This window comes from Schistocerca nitens, chromosome 5 (genome assembly GCF_023898315.1).
Source record: "Schistocerca nitens isolate TAMUIC-IGC-003100 chromosome 5, iqSchNite1.1, whole genome shotgun sequence".
Classification (NCBI taxonomy): Eukaryota; Metazoa; Arthropoda; class Insecta; order Orthoptera; family Acrididae; genus Schistocerca; species Schistocerca nitens.
The window spans coordinates 448,099,499-448,118,862 of record NC_064618.1 but is presented as its reverse complement, the minus strand read 5'-3'; the positions used below and the strand labels follow the sequence as shown (position 1 = coordinate 448,118,862).

The 19,364-nt window shown below is 38.9% G+C and overlaps 1 protein-coding gene across 1 annotated transcript in view; it reads right to left on the bottom strand.

Annotated features, from left to right (window-relative positions):
• LOC126260255 (serine/threonine-protein kinase Genghis Khan) overlaps positions 1 to 19,364 on the bottom strand; it is a 325,774-nt gene that overhangs the window by 5,283 nt on the left and 301,127 nt on the right. Inside the window, exons 31-32 of the mRNA XM_049957581.1 lie at positions 6,052 to 6,169; positions 3,710 to 3,876 (exon numbers count right to left, since the gene is read on the bottom strand). Of these exons, the coding sequence (XP_049813538.1) occupies positions 3,710 to 3,876; positions 6,052 to 6,169 (285 nt within the window). The remainder of the gene's footprint in view (positions 1 to 3,709; positions 3,877 to 6,051; positions 6,170 to 19,364) is intronic.

Here is a 19,364-nt window from a genome sequence, read left to right as displayed (position 1 = left end):
AAACTTAGTTTAATATTCAGAACATTAAGAAATAAATGAAATAAAACACACACACACACACACACACACACACACACAAATATAAAACATACACAAATTGTCATAATAATTCGCATAAAAGGTATTAGATATGTAATGACTACTGGTGTAGCTCGAAAGTGGCTGAGATTAAATAAACAAATAAATATAAGAATTTTTAATGTGTTGCAGCCCTGTCAGCAACTGAGATTAATTAATACGTCAAAAAGCTGCCTCGGTTGTGAAATTTTACTGGTCTTTACCCAGGTTTCAGCTAGAGCAATCTAGCATTGTTCAGAAGCATAAAATAAACTAATACATGCCAGAATAAGGCACTGTCAAACATAAAAAGCTGAAGTACTGTGGCACCATGTCAAGCTACATTACTTAGCTGAGGAACAGCCCGGGCTCCACTTAGAGGAAAGCAGTCGGTTAGCTGTGGACGCTATGTTGGAACTGTCTAAGTAGATAGAATCCCGATGCCTTGTTCTCTCACAAATTTACGGTTTAACATTATAGGTAATTTCCCAGTACATAAAATAAAGACAGCCAATGGCAGGCACCTCTGACTTTCCGTGTGCACATGTTTGACCGTGCCTTATTCTGGCATGTATTAGTTTATGTTATGATTTTGAAGAAGGCTACATTACTCTAGCTGAAACCAGTAACATTTTGCAACTGAGGCTCATTTTTAACACTTACCAAACGAAAGCGCTGGCATGTTGATAGACACACAAACAAACACAAACATACACACAAAATTCAAGCTTTCGCAACCAACGGTTGCTTCGTCAGGAAAGAGGGAAGGAGAGGGAAAGATGAAAGGATGTGGGTTTTAAGGGAGAGGGTAAGGAGTCATTCCAATCCCGGGAGCGGAAAGACTTACCTTAGGGGGAAAAAAGGACGGGTATACACTCGCACACACACACATATCCATCCACACATACATAGACACAAGCAGACATTTGTAAAGGCAGAGAGTTTGGGCCTTGGCTGAATCTGGGAGTAGGACTGAAGGTGAGGCCTTTGGATAGGACAGAGGTTTCGGATTGGGAGAGAGATTTGGAGGAAAGGTTAACTACTGAATTGGGGTGTTGTGGTTCCAGATTGTGTTGATTAGAATTTTGAGGTTTTGGGGGAAGTGGAGCTGGAAGTGGGAGATTGAGTAGATGGGAGAGACTGGGTCTGTGTGCAATGAGAGGAGGTTGAGATTTGCTGTAAAGGTTGTGAAGGGTGAGTGAGTTGCCTTTCCGGAGGTGGTAAACCAGGAGATTGGATAGTTTTTTGAGGTGGAGGGTGGCAAGCTGTTCTAATTTGTGGTTGGCCTTTAGGAGGATGCTCTGAACAGCTGGTGTGGATGTGGGAGAGAAAAGATTGAGGACTTTTATTAAGGATAGGAGTTGACGGATGTGTTCATTGGCTGAGTTGATGTGTAGGTGAAGGATTAGGTGGGTGAGGGCAATGGATTGTTCAGTTTGGAACTGGTATAGGGACTGATGGAAAGAAGGGTTGCAGCCAGAGATGAGAACTTTAAGTGTGAGGCCTTTGGGGGTAATGCCAAATGTCAGACAAGCCTGAGTAAATAAAATATGGGAGCATAATCTGGCTAGGGCGAAGGCATGTTTGCGGAGGGAATGTAAATAAAACTTAATGGGGTCGTTGTGGGGATGTTGTGAGGGTGACATGGTATTAGAAGGTGGAAAGTGTAACATGAGGCTGAAATGAAAATGAAAATAAAAATATATGGGGAGAGATAAAGGTGAACTAGAAAGCAACTGGAGATCTGGTGTGAAAAAAGTCGAAAAAGTGTTGGTTAAAGCTGAGCTATGTTGATCCTGTGGTGAACTTGGGTTGGTAAACAACGATGTGCACAAAGGTTAGGTGGTTGTGTTGCCGCCAAAACACGTTAAAGGGTGGAGAAATTTGGGAAAATTTCGAAAAAACTGCATGTAAATGTATTAAAAGGAGTGGTTTTGTGGTGGCAGATTATGAAAATGAGGCTAACAATTGTTTGATGAAGAAATAATGACGTTAAAACCTGTGGGAAGCGGCTAAAAATGATCAGTGATGTGGGAAAAACGGAAATGGAAATAAAGCGAAAGTTATTAGAACTAGCCAAAATGGTTGTTTAATAGGTGAAAAGAACTGTTTGTGAACTGGAAACGCTGGTTTTTATAGCAGCGGTAGTGTTGAAAGCGTAAAAATTTTTTTGGTTATGGTTTGGAAGTGGGTTACGTATTATTGAGTATATATAGGCGGGATAAAATTGTATGGTAGTTTACGGTAAAAAGGAGAAGGTGAATACAAAGTGAAACTACTTGCAAAAACAGAAAGAGAAAGTAAGATGACAGAAAAGATTTCGAAATGCAACCGTGACAATAACAAACGTAACTGTTGGGTTCAAATTAATGATATGAATATAATAGAGGGTAACATTCCACATGGGAAAAATATATCCAAAAACAAAGATGATGTAACTTACCAAACGAAAGCGCTGGCATGTTGATAGACACACAAACAAACACAAACATACATATAAAATTCAAGCTTTCACAACCAACAGTTGCTTCATCAGGAAAGAGGGAAGGAGAGGGAAAGACAAAAGGATGTGGGTTTTAAGGGAGAGGGTAAGGAGTCATTCCAATCCCGGGAGTGGAAAGACTTACGTTAGGGGGAAAAAAGGACAGGTATACACTCGCGCACACATCCATGCGCACATGCACAGACACAAGCAGACATTTGTAAAGGCAAAGGCCCAAACTCTTTGCCTTTACAAATGTCTGTGTATGTGCGGATGGATATATATGTGTGTGTGTGTGTGTGTGTGTGTGTGTGTGTGTGTGTGTGTGTGTGTGTGGGCGCGCGCGAGTGTATACTTGTCCTTTTTTCCCCCTAAGGTAAGTCTTTCCACTCCTGGGATTGGAATGACTCCTTACCCTCTCCCTTAAAACCCACATCCTTTCGTCTTTCCCTCTCCTTCCCTCTTTCCTGATGAAGGAACCGTTGGTTGCGAACGCTTGAATTTTGTGTGTGTGTTTGTGTTTATTTGTGTGTCTATCAACATACCAATGCTTTCGTTCGGTTTGGTGTGTGTGTGTGTGTGTGTGTGTGTGTGTGTGTGTGTGTGTAAGATGTATTTATGCATGTAATAAAAATGAACTGGAAGTGGGCAGGATACATAGCCAGGTGAATGGGATGTGGGTGGACCAGAGAAACTAATTTCAGGATTTCAAGAAACAAGAAAAGGTCAAGATGATGGCCTAATGCAGGGTGGGCAAGTGACATTTGAAAAGATGCAGCAGCAATGCGAACGTATATGTCTCAAGGTTCTAAGGCATGGAGATGCCTGGAGACAGAGGCATTTCTCCATATTTGGATGTCATATGACTGATTTATCATAAAAAAGGTATAGGTAAAAGGGAAGGGGGGAGAGAATATGTTCAACTGAATGAATTCATTTCCTGATTTTTCCCTCAATTTCTATACTTTCATTTTGTATTAAGCTGAAAAACATCATAAGATTTGTCAGTAAACTGCAATTGTCTTAGTATAAACATGTTTTACACCATACATTATAAGCAACAAGGGAGCAGGTCAGTAATTTGATAGCATCAATAAATATTAGATAAAAATATATGCATTCAGTTGAATTACTGAAATTTAATTGTATGAAGAGACTTAATTTGCTTACCTTGCCCACTTCATGTAGAGAAGGTACGCTACCCAATGCCAGTGATGCATGATGATGCAGAAGGGAAGACTCTGAATCCATTGGTGGACCATCCGGAGATCTTGGCAATGAGGGTGGTGTAACAGCAGGCCTAGGTGGAGCAGCTGAACGACGTGACGATGTAGAACCTGAACAACCACGATACAGGTGGAGATAAAGTCACTGTGAAGTTTTGGCTTTTACAGTCTTGGATGTTATTTACCACCCTTATTTCCAAGAAGTACACTATCTTCTTCATGGTCATTTATATTATACAACAGGTACATATGCATATATTCACAACAGTCTGCTTGACTTTTTCTATCAAGTTTTAGTGTTTTGTTTATTATTAATCATTCAACATTTATTAAAGCTGGGCTTATAAAATGTGTAGAGTTCCAAGTAGAACAAGTGACATTCAGTAACAAGCACAGCAGCTGTAGGAACAAATGAGGAATTTAAAAATTAGTGCTGAGCTCAGAGAGTTTACAATCTTCAGAGAGCAATGCTACGAGATATTAGATTAGCCCATCAACTGCTATGATCCCCATTTGGGGATTTGTGTTTGTAACGGAAATGCTGTATTTGTAATTACGTTGGCAGCATCTGTCACTGTCTTATATTATCGACTAGAATGATTCATCATCAGCTGTTCTTAATGAATGAAGTTTACTGGATTATGTGTGGGAAGAAGTAACGTTTTTCTGAGTTACACACGTTGAATATTTTCAAAATAATGTAAGTTATATTGTTAGGTAAATAGTGCCTTTGTAATAGCATGTACTGTAATGGGTTTAGAAGATGTTTATCAATTGTTTTTTTCCAAGGGTTGTTTCAGTTTCCCAAGAGGGCTCTCTGAATTTCAACTCACATCTGAGGAGTATGGAAAGTTCTGCCTAAAACAACATTTTGTTTTCTGTTTCTCTCCAGGCACAATGTGTCACTATCAAGCACTTTCTACAAGGGAAATTGAGGACATTGGAAATGACCCCAATTTCATGGCTTCTTCTGATGGTGAGGGTTAAGTGCACGAGACCCCCAACATCATCAAGCTCCCTCCACATAGTGTAAATGAAATGTATCGCTGTGATGGTAGTATCGCTGTGATGGTACAGTCTAAAATACTCTGGCACATATGCTTCCAGCTGATGTTCTCGGTACCTTGGAAGAAAGAGCGGATGAAGAAAAAGTACGCCACTGCAAGAAGAAAATTAAAACTAAAATCACTTCTAACTGGACAAAGGAAGATGCAAGGTACAGTAATATCTACCCTTATCTAGTAAAAACTGAACAGCACTAATTCCATTTGGTAACAGCACTAAAAGGAAAGTTTGCAGCTGATCGTTTTAAGGAGAGTTTGATGAACAATATGAAAGTTGACTTCCAGTGAAAGTGTCCAGTACGCTACCCAGAACAACAATTACATCTTGGATCCAATGATTGCATTAAAAATGTTCTTAGGTATACTGCTCCTCACTGGATACCACGTTCTTATATTAGAATGAAGAGGAAGACTTTGATATACAGTGAGTATGACAGAGTATGAGCAGCAACACATATGGAAATCAAATGCCAGATAAATCTCAATGATAACATACATCTGAATAGAATCCCACCTGATGAAAGGAATAATCTTTTCAAATTTCTTCCCTTGATAGGATATGCAGAATATGAAATGTCATGTTGTTTCTGCCAGCCTGAGCACTGATGAGCAACTGGTTTGATATTACGGATGCCATTATCTAAAACACTTCATTCATGGGAAAGCAGTGCGATTTGGATACAAGCACTGGAACATGTACTGTTCCCATCATTTAATGCCTCACAAATGAAAATTCAAAAGGATGGTGGCAAGAGCATATTGTGCTCAATCATCCACTGCTTCTGATCCAAGAAGGGCAGGAACACTATCATACCTGAAGGCATCCCCCTCAGGTGTTCCAGTCTACAATGTGGAACCCCATATTGGATGCTTTTTATCTGGCACAAAAAACAAAAGGAAATGTAAAAGGAGAGTGGCATGTCCCTTGATTCTAATCTGGGATTTGCCTAAAATATGATGTTTTACATCAAGATTACTTCATTTTTTAAGTGATACGTTCTTTTTCCCAGAATTTGTGTCAGCCAAACAACCCAGGAATAAATGCTGACTGAAGAAAAACACTTTGGCAATTAATGGTTTAAGTTCACATGAGAGATAGTACACCGAGCAAAATCCAGATAAGAAGAATATGAACAGGCTTCACATACGCCCCCCCCCCCCCCCCCCACACACACACACAGAGAGAGAGAAATCAAAGACCAATGAGTAACATCATTCTTACCGTTATGACCTGAATATGTTTGAGCTGGGCGCTGTGTGTGCCCTGAAATACGTCGCTGCTCTGAATGAGAAGGATGTCTGGGTGGAGCATGTGCCAGCTTTGCTCCTGAATGGAACAGCTAAAAATAAAATTGTTAATTATATGTCTCATAAAATGCTGTCACTAATAATCATCTGATTAGGTTACAGGATTTGTATCAAAAATTAGTAATATAATTCAGTTACAAAGTTACAGCTAATGAGAGAGACCAATATACTATAATTATGCATTTTTTTTAGTAAAGCTGAACAGTTACTCTCACATAATAAAGATAACGGCAAGTGCCATCTTACTTAAATTATCAATTCATATTTCGCTGACTCTTCCACTGAGTGGTGACCTCTCTGTAAGGGAATTTGAGCACACAATTTTAGTCAGTGAACAGTAAACTAAATTATCTTGATTTCCTATACTTGCAGGTACAAGCATGTGGGTACAAAAACAGTTTTTTGAGAATAATTCTAATTTTCTGTACAAAAAGATGACAACTAAGTGGCTATATACAAAGGGGACCACGAAAAGATCAATGACTTTAAACCATGGACACACACACACACACACACACACACACACACACACACACAGAGAGAGAGAGAGAGAGAGAGAGAGAGAGAGAGAGAGAGTTGCTACAGTAGACACCAATTATTCATTCTCCAATTTAAATTCTTATCTTTATTTACAACTAAAAATTTTACAAAGTCTATATCAGCTATGTCTTTAATTTAACGACTGATTTCCTGACATTCTTCTAAGCAATTGATTATACAAGAGGTAATCCCAGTTTTAATCATCACCTCAAAAAAATTAAAATACATAATTACTTTTTTTTGTTTGTGGTTCTGATACATAGAAATCTGCGTGCAGCAGTACTGTAATAGGCCACTAGAGGAACCAAAATAATATGGCGCAGCCCACTGATAAAGTGGAGCAGTGTCTAGGAATTTGTTTTCTTTAGCATTGGAAATGATGCAGCTCCGCCAGGTTAATCTAGATGGCTAAATAAGTCAAATGGACTGGCACAACACAGCTCTATCAGTTCCACTGCTGCAATGAATGAATTAACACACAATACTACATTCTAACAATAAGCTGGGTCATTTTGTTTTGTCTCCCCTAGTGCAAGGACAGGCCATGAATTCAGCATGCCTGCAGATGTCTCTCTTTTGACTCCACATTTGCCCCACCCCCACACCAAGCTGTCTGAGTGGGAAGGTGGGGTAGCTGCAAATGTGCCGTTTATATGGCATACCATTCACACAAGTAATGCGGAATGGCTTGCATGTGGTTTGGTTTCATATTATGCTATATTAGGAAATTCGAAAATATGAAGTTATGTACAACACATCATGGAGAGCATTATTACACTGTTACTGATTATCAGTACAACGGTATACACCTACAAAAATAAAAGGCTGAGTTTACAAATGCATTACTCAAGTAAAATCTTTTGAGGCACATTGTTCCATGTAAAAATCTTACAATATTTAAGCTGAGATACAGAAAGGGAGGCAAAAACAAATAGTCTCTATAGCGTGCTGTTAGTGATGGAATAAATGATTACAACTACATCTGAAAGAAACAAAATTTATTAACTAGAACCTCTGTACAGACACTGCATTGGCTACAATTCTCAACACATTAGACCACAAATAAAACAAAATTTTCATTATTTTTGGTTCACTGTAGACAATAAAATTTATATCTGGTACAAAGTGCCAGGACAGATGTAGGCAGTTTCACAGATTTTTGTCACTCAGCTTACCACATAATAGTAATTTATCTAGTTTCATTATCAGAACCCCTTCCACACACATAGGTTGAGCCAAACATGGATATTACTTTTCCAGTCACATCAACCAAAAAATGTGATGTCTGCAATCCTGCCCAGATCTTCTAATTTTGATTCCTACTTACCTTTTTCCTTCAGAAACTGAACAACAGCCTGTTTTGAATCAGAAAATTGTTCCAGGCATGCCCTTTGTCTTGACCAACATACTTTGCAGTAGTAAATAATGTTTCCATATTCTTCATTCAGTCCCATTAAAAATTGTTGAAACTGATGGTGATTTCAAAAAATTTACTTTTCAGACCACCAGTTTCATGACATGCTCCATGCTCCTAAATTTAGCATAAAGTTCTTCTTGATGTCCAAAACACTGAATCCCATAAAGATTGACTGTCAATTGCTGTAATTCTTTGCATAACAGTTCTATGAACCTGTTTGTCCCTCTTATATCACTGATGCTCCAACTGAGACCAAGATTTTCCAATTCAGGCCAATGGCTTCAACTTCCTCTTCAATAGTTTCCAGCATGTCGAGCCCTCTCACTGTGTCTTTCACTGACAGCAAATCAATTATGAGCACTATTTTGTAGATTGATTTTAATGAAGTACACAAAGTGCCCTATGTCAAACATCATAAAGTGGCTTGCAGAGTATAGATGTAGAAGCAGATGTAGATATAGTGCAACAATGGGCCGCTAGAGCTGGTTGCCGGCTAAATACACAACTGGCCATTAAAATTGCTACACCAAGAAGAAATGCAGATGATAAACGGGTATTCACTGGACAAAAATATTATACTAGAACTGACTTGTGATTACATTTTCACGCAATTTGGGTGCATAGATCCTGAGAAATCAGTACCCAGAACAACCAAGTCTGGCCATAATAACGGCCTTGATACACCTGGGCATAGAGTCAAACAGAGCTTGGATGGCGTGTACAGGTACAGCTGCCCATGGAGCTTCAACACGATACCACAGTTCATCAAGAGTAGTGACTGGCGTATTGTGACGAGACAGTTGCTCGGCCACCATTGACCAGACAGTTTCAATTGTGGAGGGATCTGGAGAATGTGCTAGCCAGGGCAGCAGTCGAACATTTTCTGTATCCATACAGGACCTGCAACATGCGGTCATGCATTATCCTGCTGAAATATAGGATTTCACGGGGATCGAATGAAGGGTAGAGCCACGAGTCGTAACACATCTGAAATGTAACGTCCACTGTTCGAAGTGCCGTCAGTGCGCACAAGAGGTGACAGAGACGTGTAACCAATGGCATCCCATACCATCATGCCGGGTGATACGCCAGTATGGTGATGACGAATACACGCTTCCAATGTGCGTTCACTGCGATGTCGCCAAACACGGATGCGACCATCATGATGCTGTAAACAGAACCTGGATTCATCCAAAAAAATGACGTTTTGCCATTCGTGCACCCAGGTTCGTCATTGAGTACACCATCGCAGGCGCTCCTGTCTGCGATGCAGCGTCAAGGGTGACCGCAGCCATGGTCTCCGAGCTGATAGTCCATGCTGCTGCAAACGTCGTCGAACTGTTCGTGCAGATGGTTGTTGTCTTGCAAACGTCCCCATCTGTTGACTCAGGGATCGAGACGTGGCTGCACGATCCGGTACAGCCATGTGGATAAGATGCCTGTCATCTCGACTGCTAGTGATACGAGGCCGTTGGGATCCAGCACGGAGTTCCGAATTACCCTCCTGAACCCACCGATTCCATATGCTGCTAACAGTCATTGGATCTCGACCAATGCGAGCAGCAATGTCGCGATACGATAAACCGCGATTGCAATAGGCTACAATCCGACCTTTATCAAAGTCGGAAACGTGATAGTACGCATTTCTCCTCCTTACACGAGGCATCACAACAATGTTTCACCAGGCAACGCTGGTCAACTGCTGTTTGTGTATGAGAAATCGGTTGGAAACTTTCCTCACGTCAGCATGTTGTAGGTGTCGCTACCGGCGCCAACCACGTGTGAATGCTCTGAAAAGCTAATCATTTGCATATCACAGCATCTTCTTCCCGTCGGTTAAATTTCGTCTCTGTAGCACAGCATCTTTGTGGTGTAGCAATTTTAATGACCAGTAGTGTATAACAAACAATGCAATGGGCTGTAAATACACTGGATTTCTGAAAGCAAACATGTACAAAAACAGATAGCACGAACACCATGATTTTCAAGAGTTATTCACATTTGGATCAGCTCACTGTGCGTTATTACAATCTTTTAGGTCCACCAACTTTTTTGCTCTTTCACTGCCAACAAAATTTTCAAATTTCTTGTGCATTGTGTTGTAAAGCAAATTTATGGTGGCCAGTGATTATGTGAAAGCCTTTAAAGGCTTGTAATGACAGGTCACTAAACTCTCTCTTCTTTCTGAGTGTATATGTCACTGCAACAATCACTGCACTTTTAAACTTCCTACAAACACGCAAACAGCACTAGCATTTCGAAAAATACTGCACCACATGCTGGAAGAAACAGATGCATTTAATTGGTACATAAAATTTCCGAGTAGTTCTATGAAGGACTGATCAAAGGTGAGACAGGTCTAAGGAAGTCGAGATGTGCTGTGCAGTGGGGGGAGGGGGGGTAGGCCAAGCCCTGGTCCACCCATGTGCAGCACTTGTGCACATGTGCAGTTCTGCAAGCTTTTGCTGCCTCTCCTCTAGTGGCACCCTATGCTACTGTGGCACAGGGATTTCAATGTGTAGCAGGACTGCATGTCTACCCTTTATATTAAAAACACAAGACAGGAATTTTTTCAGCTTCGTGATTTTCATTAATGGAAATGTAGCATCTGATAACAAAACTGATGGAGCATTTATACTAAAGAACAAACCATTAAATACAAATTGTACGGATTATGGGGAACAATCTCAACTAGCACCTGCACCGCACTCATCTCCAATCCTATTCAATGATCCTTATTTTGCTCATCCTGCACTCACACCTTCTTCTACAGTCTCCCTCTTCCTCTGTTCTACCTCTCAATGACTTAGCACCTCAACCACTCACTCAGCAAGTTGCCTTCACTCATCAATTATTTATAGAATACTTTATATTCTTCATTAACACCAAAGGTTTTGTGTACAACTTTCCAGTTTGTAATTAGCAAACTATCCTTCAAGTCTTCAACTCCTTTTTTCATTTATTACCCTTGCACTTTTCCAGTTAATTTTCATTTATGTCACGCAACCTTACATAAAATGTCAGCCATTGCTCTTCATAGTCTGAGAGGATATTAATGGGAATTACACTACGACTTTGCCGCCTCAATTCATCTCAAAAAATACTGTCTACAGAAATTTTGCGGTTGCCATACGTCTTGCAAATTGTACAGCAAAGGATTCAAGTACAGCCCTAAAATACGTATGCTATAAAAAAATTAAATTAAGATCTCCACTTCATATTATCTCCATCTGCTTAGAAGTCATGTTTTCACAGAACATGGAACGTTTCAATGATTTGGGCATGCAACTGCAGGTACCCTGTTCCTTCACTTAACTTTTCAGTCACACACCTTTGTAATGGAACATGTCTCAATTCACTTCATAAATAATACAAAATTATAGGATGGAGCCTTGTAACTGTAACTTCACAATATTTAAATAAGATATGACATTTGAAGCATTTGAGAATGAGAATCTCAAACAGAAATGTACTGTATAATCATAACAAATATGTGGTATTACTTGAACCTTATCCTTCTTCATCATGTGATAGAATAACAGTTCTTGTTAATTTTACTAGCATTTCTGATTATAACTGTGGCCTTATTCGGTAAATGGTTTAATTTTCTCTGCCTTATCTCGTTATCTCAGAACATTTAGTTGTTTCCATTTACAAAACCTTGGGTCAGAGTGTAACTTTATTGTTCACATCTTTCTTTTAATCACTTGTCTGATATATTATTTAGTTAGAAGTGAAAAGCACAAAATTGTGCATGTCCTGCAGTACTAATTTATTCCAGTAAACTGTTTTCAGCTAACAAGGTCATTGTGAGACTTAAACTGACATTGTCATTGAACATATGCAAAACTGGTGAACAGTATAGACAAAGATGTGTCACATTGGGAGGGAGGTTCCCACACAGAGTAAATGTCATCTTTGACAGTGCAGTAATAACATAATTTAAATTATCAAACACACAATAAATGTACAAGGAACAAACAACAAAAATATTACCTCTTAAACACGGAAAAACTGCTTGTTCTTGTGGAATAGAGTGTGCTTGCATGGAAAGATTAGGTAAAAGGGAGGTGGACAAAATTAACAAAGAAGATAAGATGCACATATGGTAAACCAATCTAATAGCCTTATATAACAATTTAAATTAATGAACAATAACAATAAAATAAAATTTAGACAAGACATGAATATAGAAGAATAGCCTGTAGAGGTATTACAGATGGAAGTAATGCAGAAACAGAGTAAAAAATAGAACTGATAATGGTAACAAGAAATACATATGCTAAATTAGATATCAGTGGTACAAAGAATATCTCTTACTGCAGGGAAGATGTACATATAACAAAACAATAGGGTATGTTGACTTTATAGACAATCACAATAAAATAAATATAGGTAAAAATGGAGGAATAAGCTAGAACACTCACTGTGAGGAGAACTGGAGAAAATGAACTGTGCTGTGGTTTTCCTCAAAGAATAGGAAATCTTATTATTGTGGGATTTCAGTGTTTTGTTTACATTCTGCAATACTTCTCCACAGTATGGGATAATACAATACTTTCTATAAACTCTCGAAGGAACAGCAGAGGGAGCAAAGAGGAGGTATATAATTTCCAGTGTTTGTTTTCTAATGTGAATCTACGTCCATAGGTTAATGAAAATAATCAATTTATGAAAATATAATCAAATTCGATACATAAAAATGTCTACTCAGCAAGGGCTGGCAAGAAGTACACACATACAAAGGTATTTAAATTTGCAAGCTCTCACAGCCAGTGCTTCCTTCTTCTGGCAGAAGGGTTGAAGGGGAAGCAAGAGAGGTGAAGGAAGAGGACTGGTGAGGTTTAGGAAATGGGGAGAGTATGGAAAAGTCACTCAGAACCCTAGGTCAGAGCAGACTCTCTATTCTTTCTCATCACATCCAGTAGGTCAATTTCAATATTTGGTGCACAGATTTTTTAGCTATCCAATTACCTTGCACTTTCATCTGCTGTCATCTCTAACAGTCTAAGACATCGTTTTAGGACTGATGCACACTACTCTGCTTGTATACTCAATGATGTGTGCATGAGGGGTGGTTGGTTGTGTGTATGAATAGTGTGTGTTTCTCTTTTGCTGATGAAGCCTGAGGCCATAAGCTTTACGTAAGTGTCTGTTAATTGTGCCTGTCTGTAACTTCATGTGTCCTTTTTAAGGCAAGTAGCAATCTATCTCTTCCTACATTGTTGATATTCCTACTTGGCATTTCCATTGTTTGATTTTCATACTCAGTGAGATTTAAATCAAATTTACACATAAAAAATTTGAATTTTCTTGGGATTTATGCAATTCAAGTAGTGTTACAAAGCACAAGAACTGCAACTGGCATCTTGACATTTCATGTTTTGCAATGAACTGAACCACCTAATTACTAGCAATAACTACCACTTCCAGTAATAAAAGTATTGGTATGCTTTCTTATATCATACACTGACTAGATGCTCTCCATTTTCCTGTGCTGTGCCTTTCCCTTAATCTGCTTGTTACTTCACCGATTTTTAATGCTATCTGGAATTTCATGTCTCCTTCTTCGTCTTCTCCCTCTTCCTCTCTTTTATGTAATTTTTCATTCAACTCAGATATTTTTTTTTATCATTTACACAAGTTTTTTCCTCTTCTGTTCTTCGAAGTACTTCTTCACTTCTCATTTTGTCTATTTCAGATTTAGCAATTTTCTCCACAATCACATTCAAAAACTATCCAAGTATTTTTCCTCTTTCCCTTTGACTACCTGATTTCTGCCATACATTGTTACAATTCAGACAAAATATTTGGAATTCATCTATCTTAATTCTACTGAAATTCCCGTTGCTGTGAAAAAAACCTTTCCCATTTTCAAAAGCCCTTTTACGTATAATGTTCTACTTCTTATTTCCTAGACACAGCTTCATTATCAGTCAAGAAGTTGTAAGTTCAGAAATGGTTCAAATGGCTCTGAGCACTATGGGACTTAACAGCTATGGTCATCAGTCCCCTAGAACTTAGAACTACTTAAACCTAACTAACCTAAGGACATCAGACAACACCCAGCCATCACGAGGCAGAGAAAATCCCTGACCCCGCCGGGAATCGAACCCGGGAACCCGGGCGTGGGAAGCGAGAACGCTACCACACGACCACGAGATGCGGGCAGAAGTTGTAAGTACTTAAAAGATTTGATCAGTAATGAAGTCTTACTTTCCACCTCAATGCTCGCTGAATTTCATCGGTTTAGTTTCTTCTTGGTTTGATCTTAGCTGAAATGGGCAAATCAGAAGGCAGAGATGGCCCAGTATGGTGAGCTTAGCGCACCACATAAAAGCATTATGTGACAGGATATGAAAGGGCAAATCCAGAGCTCAGGGAGACTTGCATGCCTATGCCCAAGTGACACTACCAGTTACTGAATATACAGTATTGCCCCACCTTTACATTTCTGTATTTTATGTTTTCCCACCATTTAAGCATTTTTTTCCAATCCTGTCAAATTCTGTACGTTCACCATGTACTGAAAACCTTGATTTTACATTTCTGAAATTTTGCATTTCCCAACATTTGCACCATGTGGCAACTCAACTTGAGAATATCAAGTAAAAGGAGTCTTTTGATTCTCGTGCGGACGCTGTAACAGTGCTCTCTTTAAAGTGTATAGCTTGAACTTATTTAATCAAATATTATTTTTTTATTGTTACCAACTTGAACATAAGCAAAACAATACTAAAGGTACTGTAAATAATTGTTAGATACCTAAATTCATTTTAAGACCTATTTTAACGAAACACAACTTTCTTCTTAGTGTGTAAACACAGTGTATGTATTACAAACGAAGCTCAGGTACCATAAATTTTAACTGAAGCTTGGTTTATGGTTTGGAGGTATCATAATATGCCACAACCTGTGTACTTACAGATACATGGTGTCAACTGTGAGAATGAGGAGGACAGTTGCTTCCTGCCATATGGGAAACACTGCAGCCATAGTGCACTTCTTAAATAAATTTCTGCTGGTAGGCAACGTTGTAATCGCAGAGGAAATAACCATGGAGAAATTCGCTGCAGAAAAATTTTCATATAATTCCTCTCTCAGTGATGGAGAAAAAGGAGATGAAGCAGGAGAAAAAGAGTGTGTATCAGTGCCCACCATTGTTCAGGCAACTGCAGTAGTGGAGGTACTACAAAGATATTTTTCTTCCATTGAAGGGTGTGAAAATATGGTTGAGACTCTCTCTGAATTGGAGAAACAGACAGAGGCATATCAAACAAAAAGAGCTAAACAAATATTTATTACGGTCTTCTTTTGTAGAAAACAATAGTTGTTATGACTGTGCTTTTTTAAATTGTAAATATTGAGATGTTATTAAAATTTGGATGTTTATTAAAAAGACATAACATTTATGGTATGGGTAGCTCCATTATCCACATAATAAAATATAAGGAAAACACAAAAATCAACCCACAGGAAAGCTATCACACGATGTTTCATCTGCATCTAAATCTACATGATTACTCTGAAATTCACATTTAAGTGCTTGGCAGAGGGTTCATCAAACCACAATCATACTATCTCCCTACCATTCCACTCCCTAACAGTGCACGGGAAAAACGAACACCTAAACCTTTCTGTTTGAGCTCTGATTTCTCTTATTTTATTTTCATGATCCTTCCTACCTATGTAGGTTGGGCTCAACAAAATATTTTCGCATTCGGAAGAGAAAGTTGGTGATTGAAATTTCGTAAATAGATCTCGCCGCGACGAAAAACGTCTTTGCTTTAATGACTTCCATCCCAACTCGCGTATCATATATGCCACACTCTCTCCCCTATTACGTGATAATACAAAACGAGCTGCCCTTTTTTGCACACTTTCGATGTCCTCTGTCAGTCCCACCTGGTAACGATCCCACACCGCGCAGCAATATTCTGACAGAGGACGAACGAGTGTAGCGTAAGCTGTCTCTTTAGTGGACTTGTTGCATCTTCTAAGTGTCCTGCCAATGAAACGCAACCTTTGGCTCGCCTTCCCCACAATATTATCTATGTGGTCTTTCCAACTGAAGTTGTGCGTAATTTTTACACCCAGGTACTTAGTTGAATTGACAGCCTTGAGAATTGTACTATTTATCGAGTAATCGAATTCCAACGGATTTCTTTTGGAACCCATGTGGATCACCTCACACTTTTCGTTATTTAGCGTCAACTGCCACCTGCCACACCATACAGAAATCTTTTCTAAATCGCTTTGCAACTGATACTGGTCTTCGGATGACCTTACTAGACGGTAAATTACAGCATCAACTGCTAGTGCCATTCAACTTGCCAGCAGATATGCAGAATCAGAAGGCAGAGCGATATCAGCAGTTGCTTTTCACTGAATATTTGAGATAGGTACTAGGAATAAGACTTATGCACACTATTATACAAGGTGAGAACAAAGTCTTGCCATGATTATAAAAATAACAGAATAACTGAAATAATAAGTTACATTTGATGCCGTTACATATGTTAGTGTTACTAGTTGTTGTGACCAACAGATGGTGCTAGTGCTCCACAACACCAACACGGTCTGTTAGGTCACTTTAGTTGCTGGCGAAATGGTGTCGAAGCAGGAGAAAGTGCAATGCGTGCTTTGGTTTCATGAAACGAAATCGTCCATCAGTGTTCAGTGTAAATTTCGGGCTTCTTATGGTCACAGCCCTCCTAATGTTAAATCAATAAAGCGATCGTATGCAAAGTTTAACAAAACAGGCAGCGTTGAAGATCACCCTCGAAGTGGCAGGCCTCGTGTGAGTGATGCAACTGTTGAACGTGTTCGGCAATCGTTTCAGCAGAATCTGTCTAAATCAACTCATCAAGCATCACGTGAACTTCAAATACCGCAAGCAAGTGTGGTGAAGATTCTTCATAAAAGGCTTGGGTTGCATGCTTAAAAAATACAAATCGTGTAGGCCTTGCAACCAAATGATTTTCTGGCACATGCTGAATTTGAAACTGAAATTCTCAACAGGATTGATGACGCTAATGATAACTTAAATTGCATATGCTTTACCTATAAATCAACCTTTCATGTCAGTGAAATGGTAAATAGAGTTAATGTCCGTATATGGGGTTCAGAGTCTCCACATGCTACTGTACAGTTACAGTGAGACAGCAAAAAAGTGAATGTTTGGTGCGGCCTCATGCATAACAAGGTCTTTGGACCATTTTTCTTCGTGGGAAAATCCATTACCGCTAAGATTTACTTAGATGTTTTGCAACAGTTCATTGCCCCGCAGTTAGAAGAAAATCAACCATGGATACTTTTCCAGCAAGATGGAGCACTCCCCCTCCCCCAGTGGGCTTTGATAGTGCATGATTTCCTGGATGAAACATTTCTGGATCAGTGAATTGGAAGGAACGGTCCAACACCCTGGCCGCCTCGCTCTCCAGACATTATGCCCCTTGTCCTTCTTTTCTGGGGCTATATCAAGGACAGTCTTCGTCACACCAGTTACTGACGTCGATGAACTGAAGGCCAGGATACAAGCTCCTGAGGGTACTGTGACAGAACACATTATGAAACACCTGGCATGAGGTTTACTAAGTGAGGGGGGGGGGGGGACCACCCACCTAGTAAACACTACCTATGTAATGGCATCAAATGTAAATTATTATGTCAAACGGTTATTCTGTAATAAATTGTTATGATCAGGGCAAGAATTTGCGCACATCCTGTACATCAATACACACTGTGAAACCTTTGTCTGGGTTTTCCAGAGCATTTCCCTCTTTGAAAGAGGTTTTCCCCCGTTAACACTATCAATCCTTTGATCCCTAAAAAAAAAAAAAAAAATGCTGTCACTTTGAAGTACAAGAGAAATACCAAAATTCAATCTAATGGAGTCTCAAAGAATATGAAGATATCAAATTGCGTGTCTTCAAGTCACGAGTTCATATAAACAGTGCACTTCATTGTATGAACTGTAGGTCACAAATAAAATGGCAGTTTATGAACTACAATTTACCACACATTTAAATTAAAATATTGGCAAAGCAATGCAGCAACAATCTTCATCAATGTGTCAAATTACAGCCCTTATATACAGTAAATAATAAGTTGGTTTACCTGAAACTCAAATGAAACTAGAGCAACAATGACTTTAGTTAATATGTTTCAGTCAAATCAACCACAACACAATGCAAGCCACAGAAACTCATAGCATGAAATCAGCATATGACCTTTTTGCACCTATAATTTTTCCTGAAATACAATTAATAGCAGTTCTAAATAACATTTGTGTGACAAATGATGTCTTATTATGTTGGTAGATTAGATCAGGTCAGTAAGTAAATCAGTAACAATTTAATTCTAGTGGTGTGATAAATATGAAATGAGTAAAACAGATGGACAAATAGACGTTCCTGTACCTTTTTTACACAATGCAGTCATTTAAATGCATATTTTTCTTTGCGTTTCATCCATCTTACCACAGTGCATTTATTCATAACTGCTATAAGATTCATGTTAAAATGATTTGGAAGGTGGGAGAGTAATCAGCATTAGAAGATGCTTATTCTTTATGTTGTGAGCTAATGAAACATGTACTTGTTGACGATGATAATTCTAAAAATATTTCTGCAACAAGCCATGAATTTGATTAGTGTAGTTTGGTTCCAGAGGTTTTAAATAGGTGGTGTTAGAGCATTTTGTGGTCTTTTACTGCTGGCACCTGCATGAGGGAGGGCCATGGGAGTTGATGGTTGTCAGTTGGTGGAGCTGGACTTAGTTTTCTGAGTGCCAAAGCTGCTGCATTTTTTGAACACTTAGAAAATTCATGGGGATAGAACTGGAGCTGCCATGTGGACTGTGTCGTAACAACACTGCTCTCAACAATGATGTTTTTTCTCATGACTGAAGGATATATAACAAATAGGTCTTCAATTACCTTTTTTAAGGCTATTATTGTATTTGAGTGAGTTTTACGGTCAATACAGTTTTCCATTTTTAAATCAAATTCATCACTGTGCTGGCTAAACTATTCAATTTCTTGTCCATTTATTTCCTCAATTTTATTTTATTTGTTTTATCAACTATTCATTTATGTGCATTATTGCCTAACTTTATTTATGTGCTTCCCTGTAAAAGCTTACGATTAACAGTGAGAGCTGTTATTAGGATCGAAAAGCATAATGGCTCTCTCTCTCCTTAGTCACAGAACCAAATGAGACTACAAGGGCAGTGTCTACTTGCAATCTACAGACTCAATTTTCTTTTCC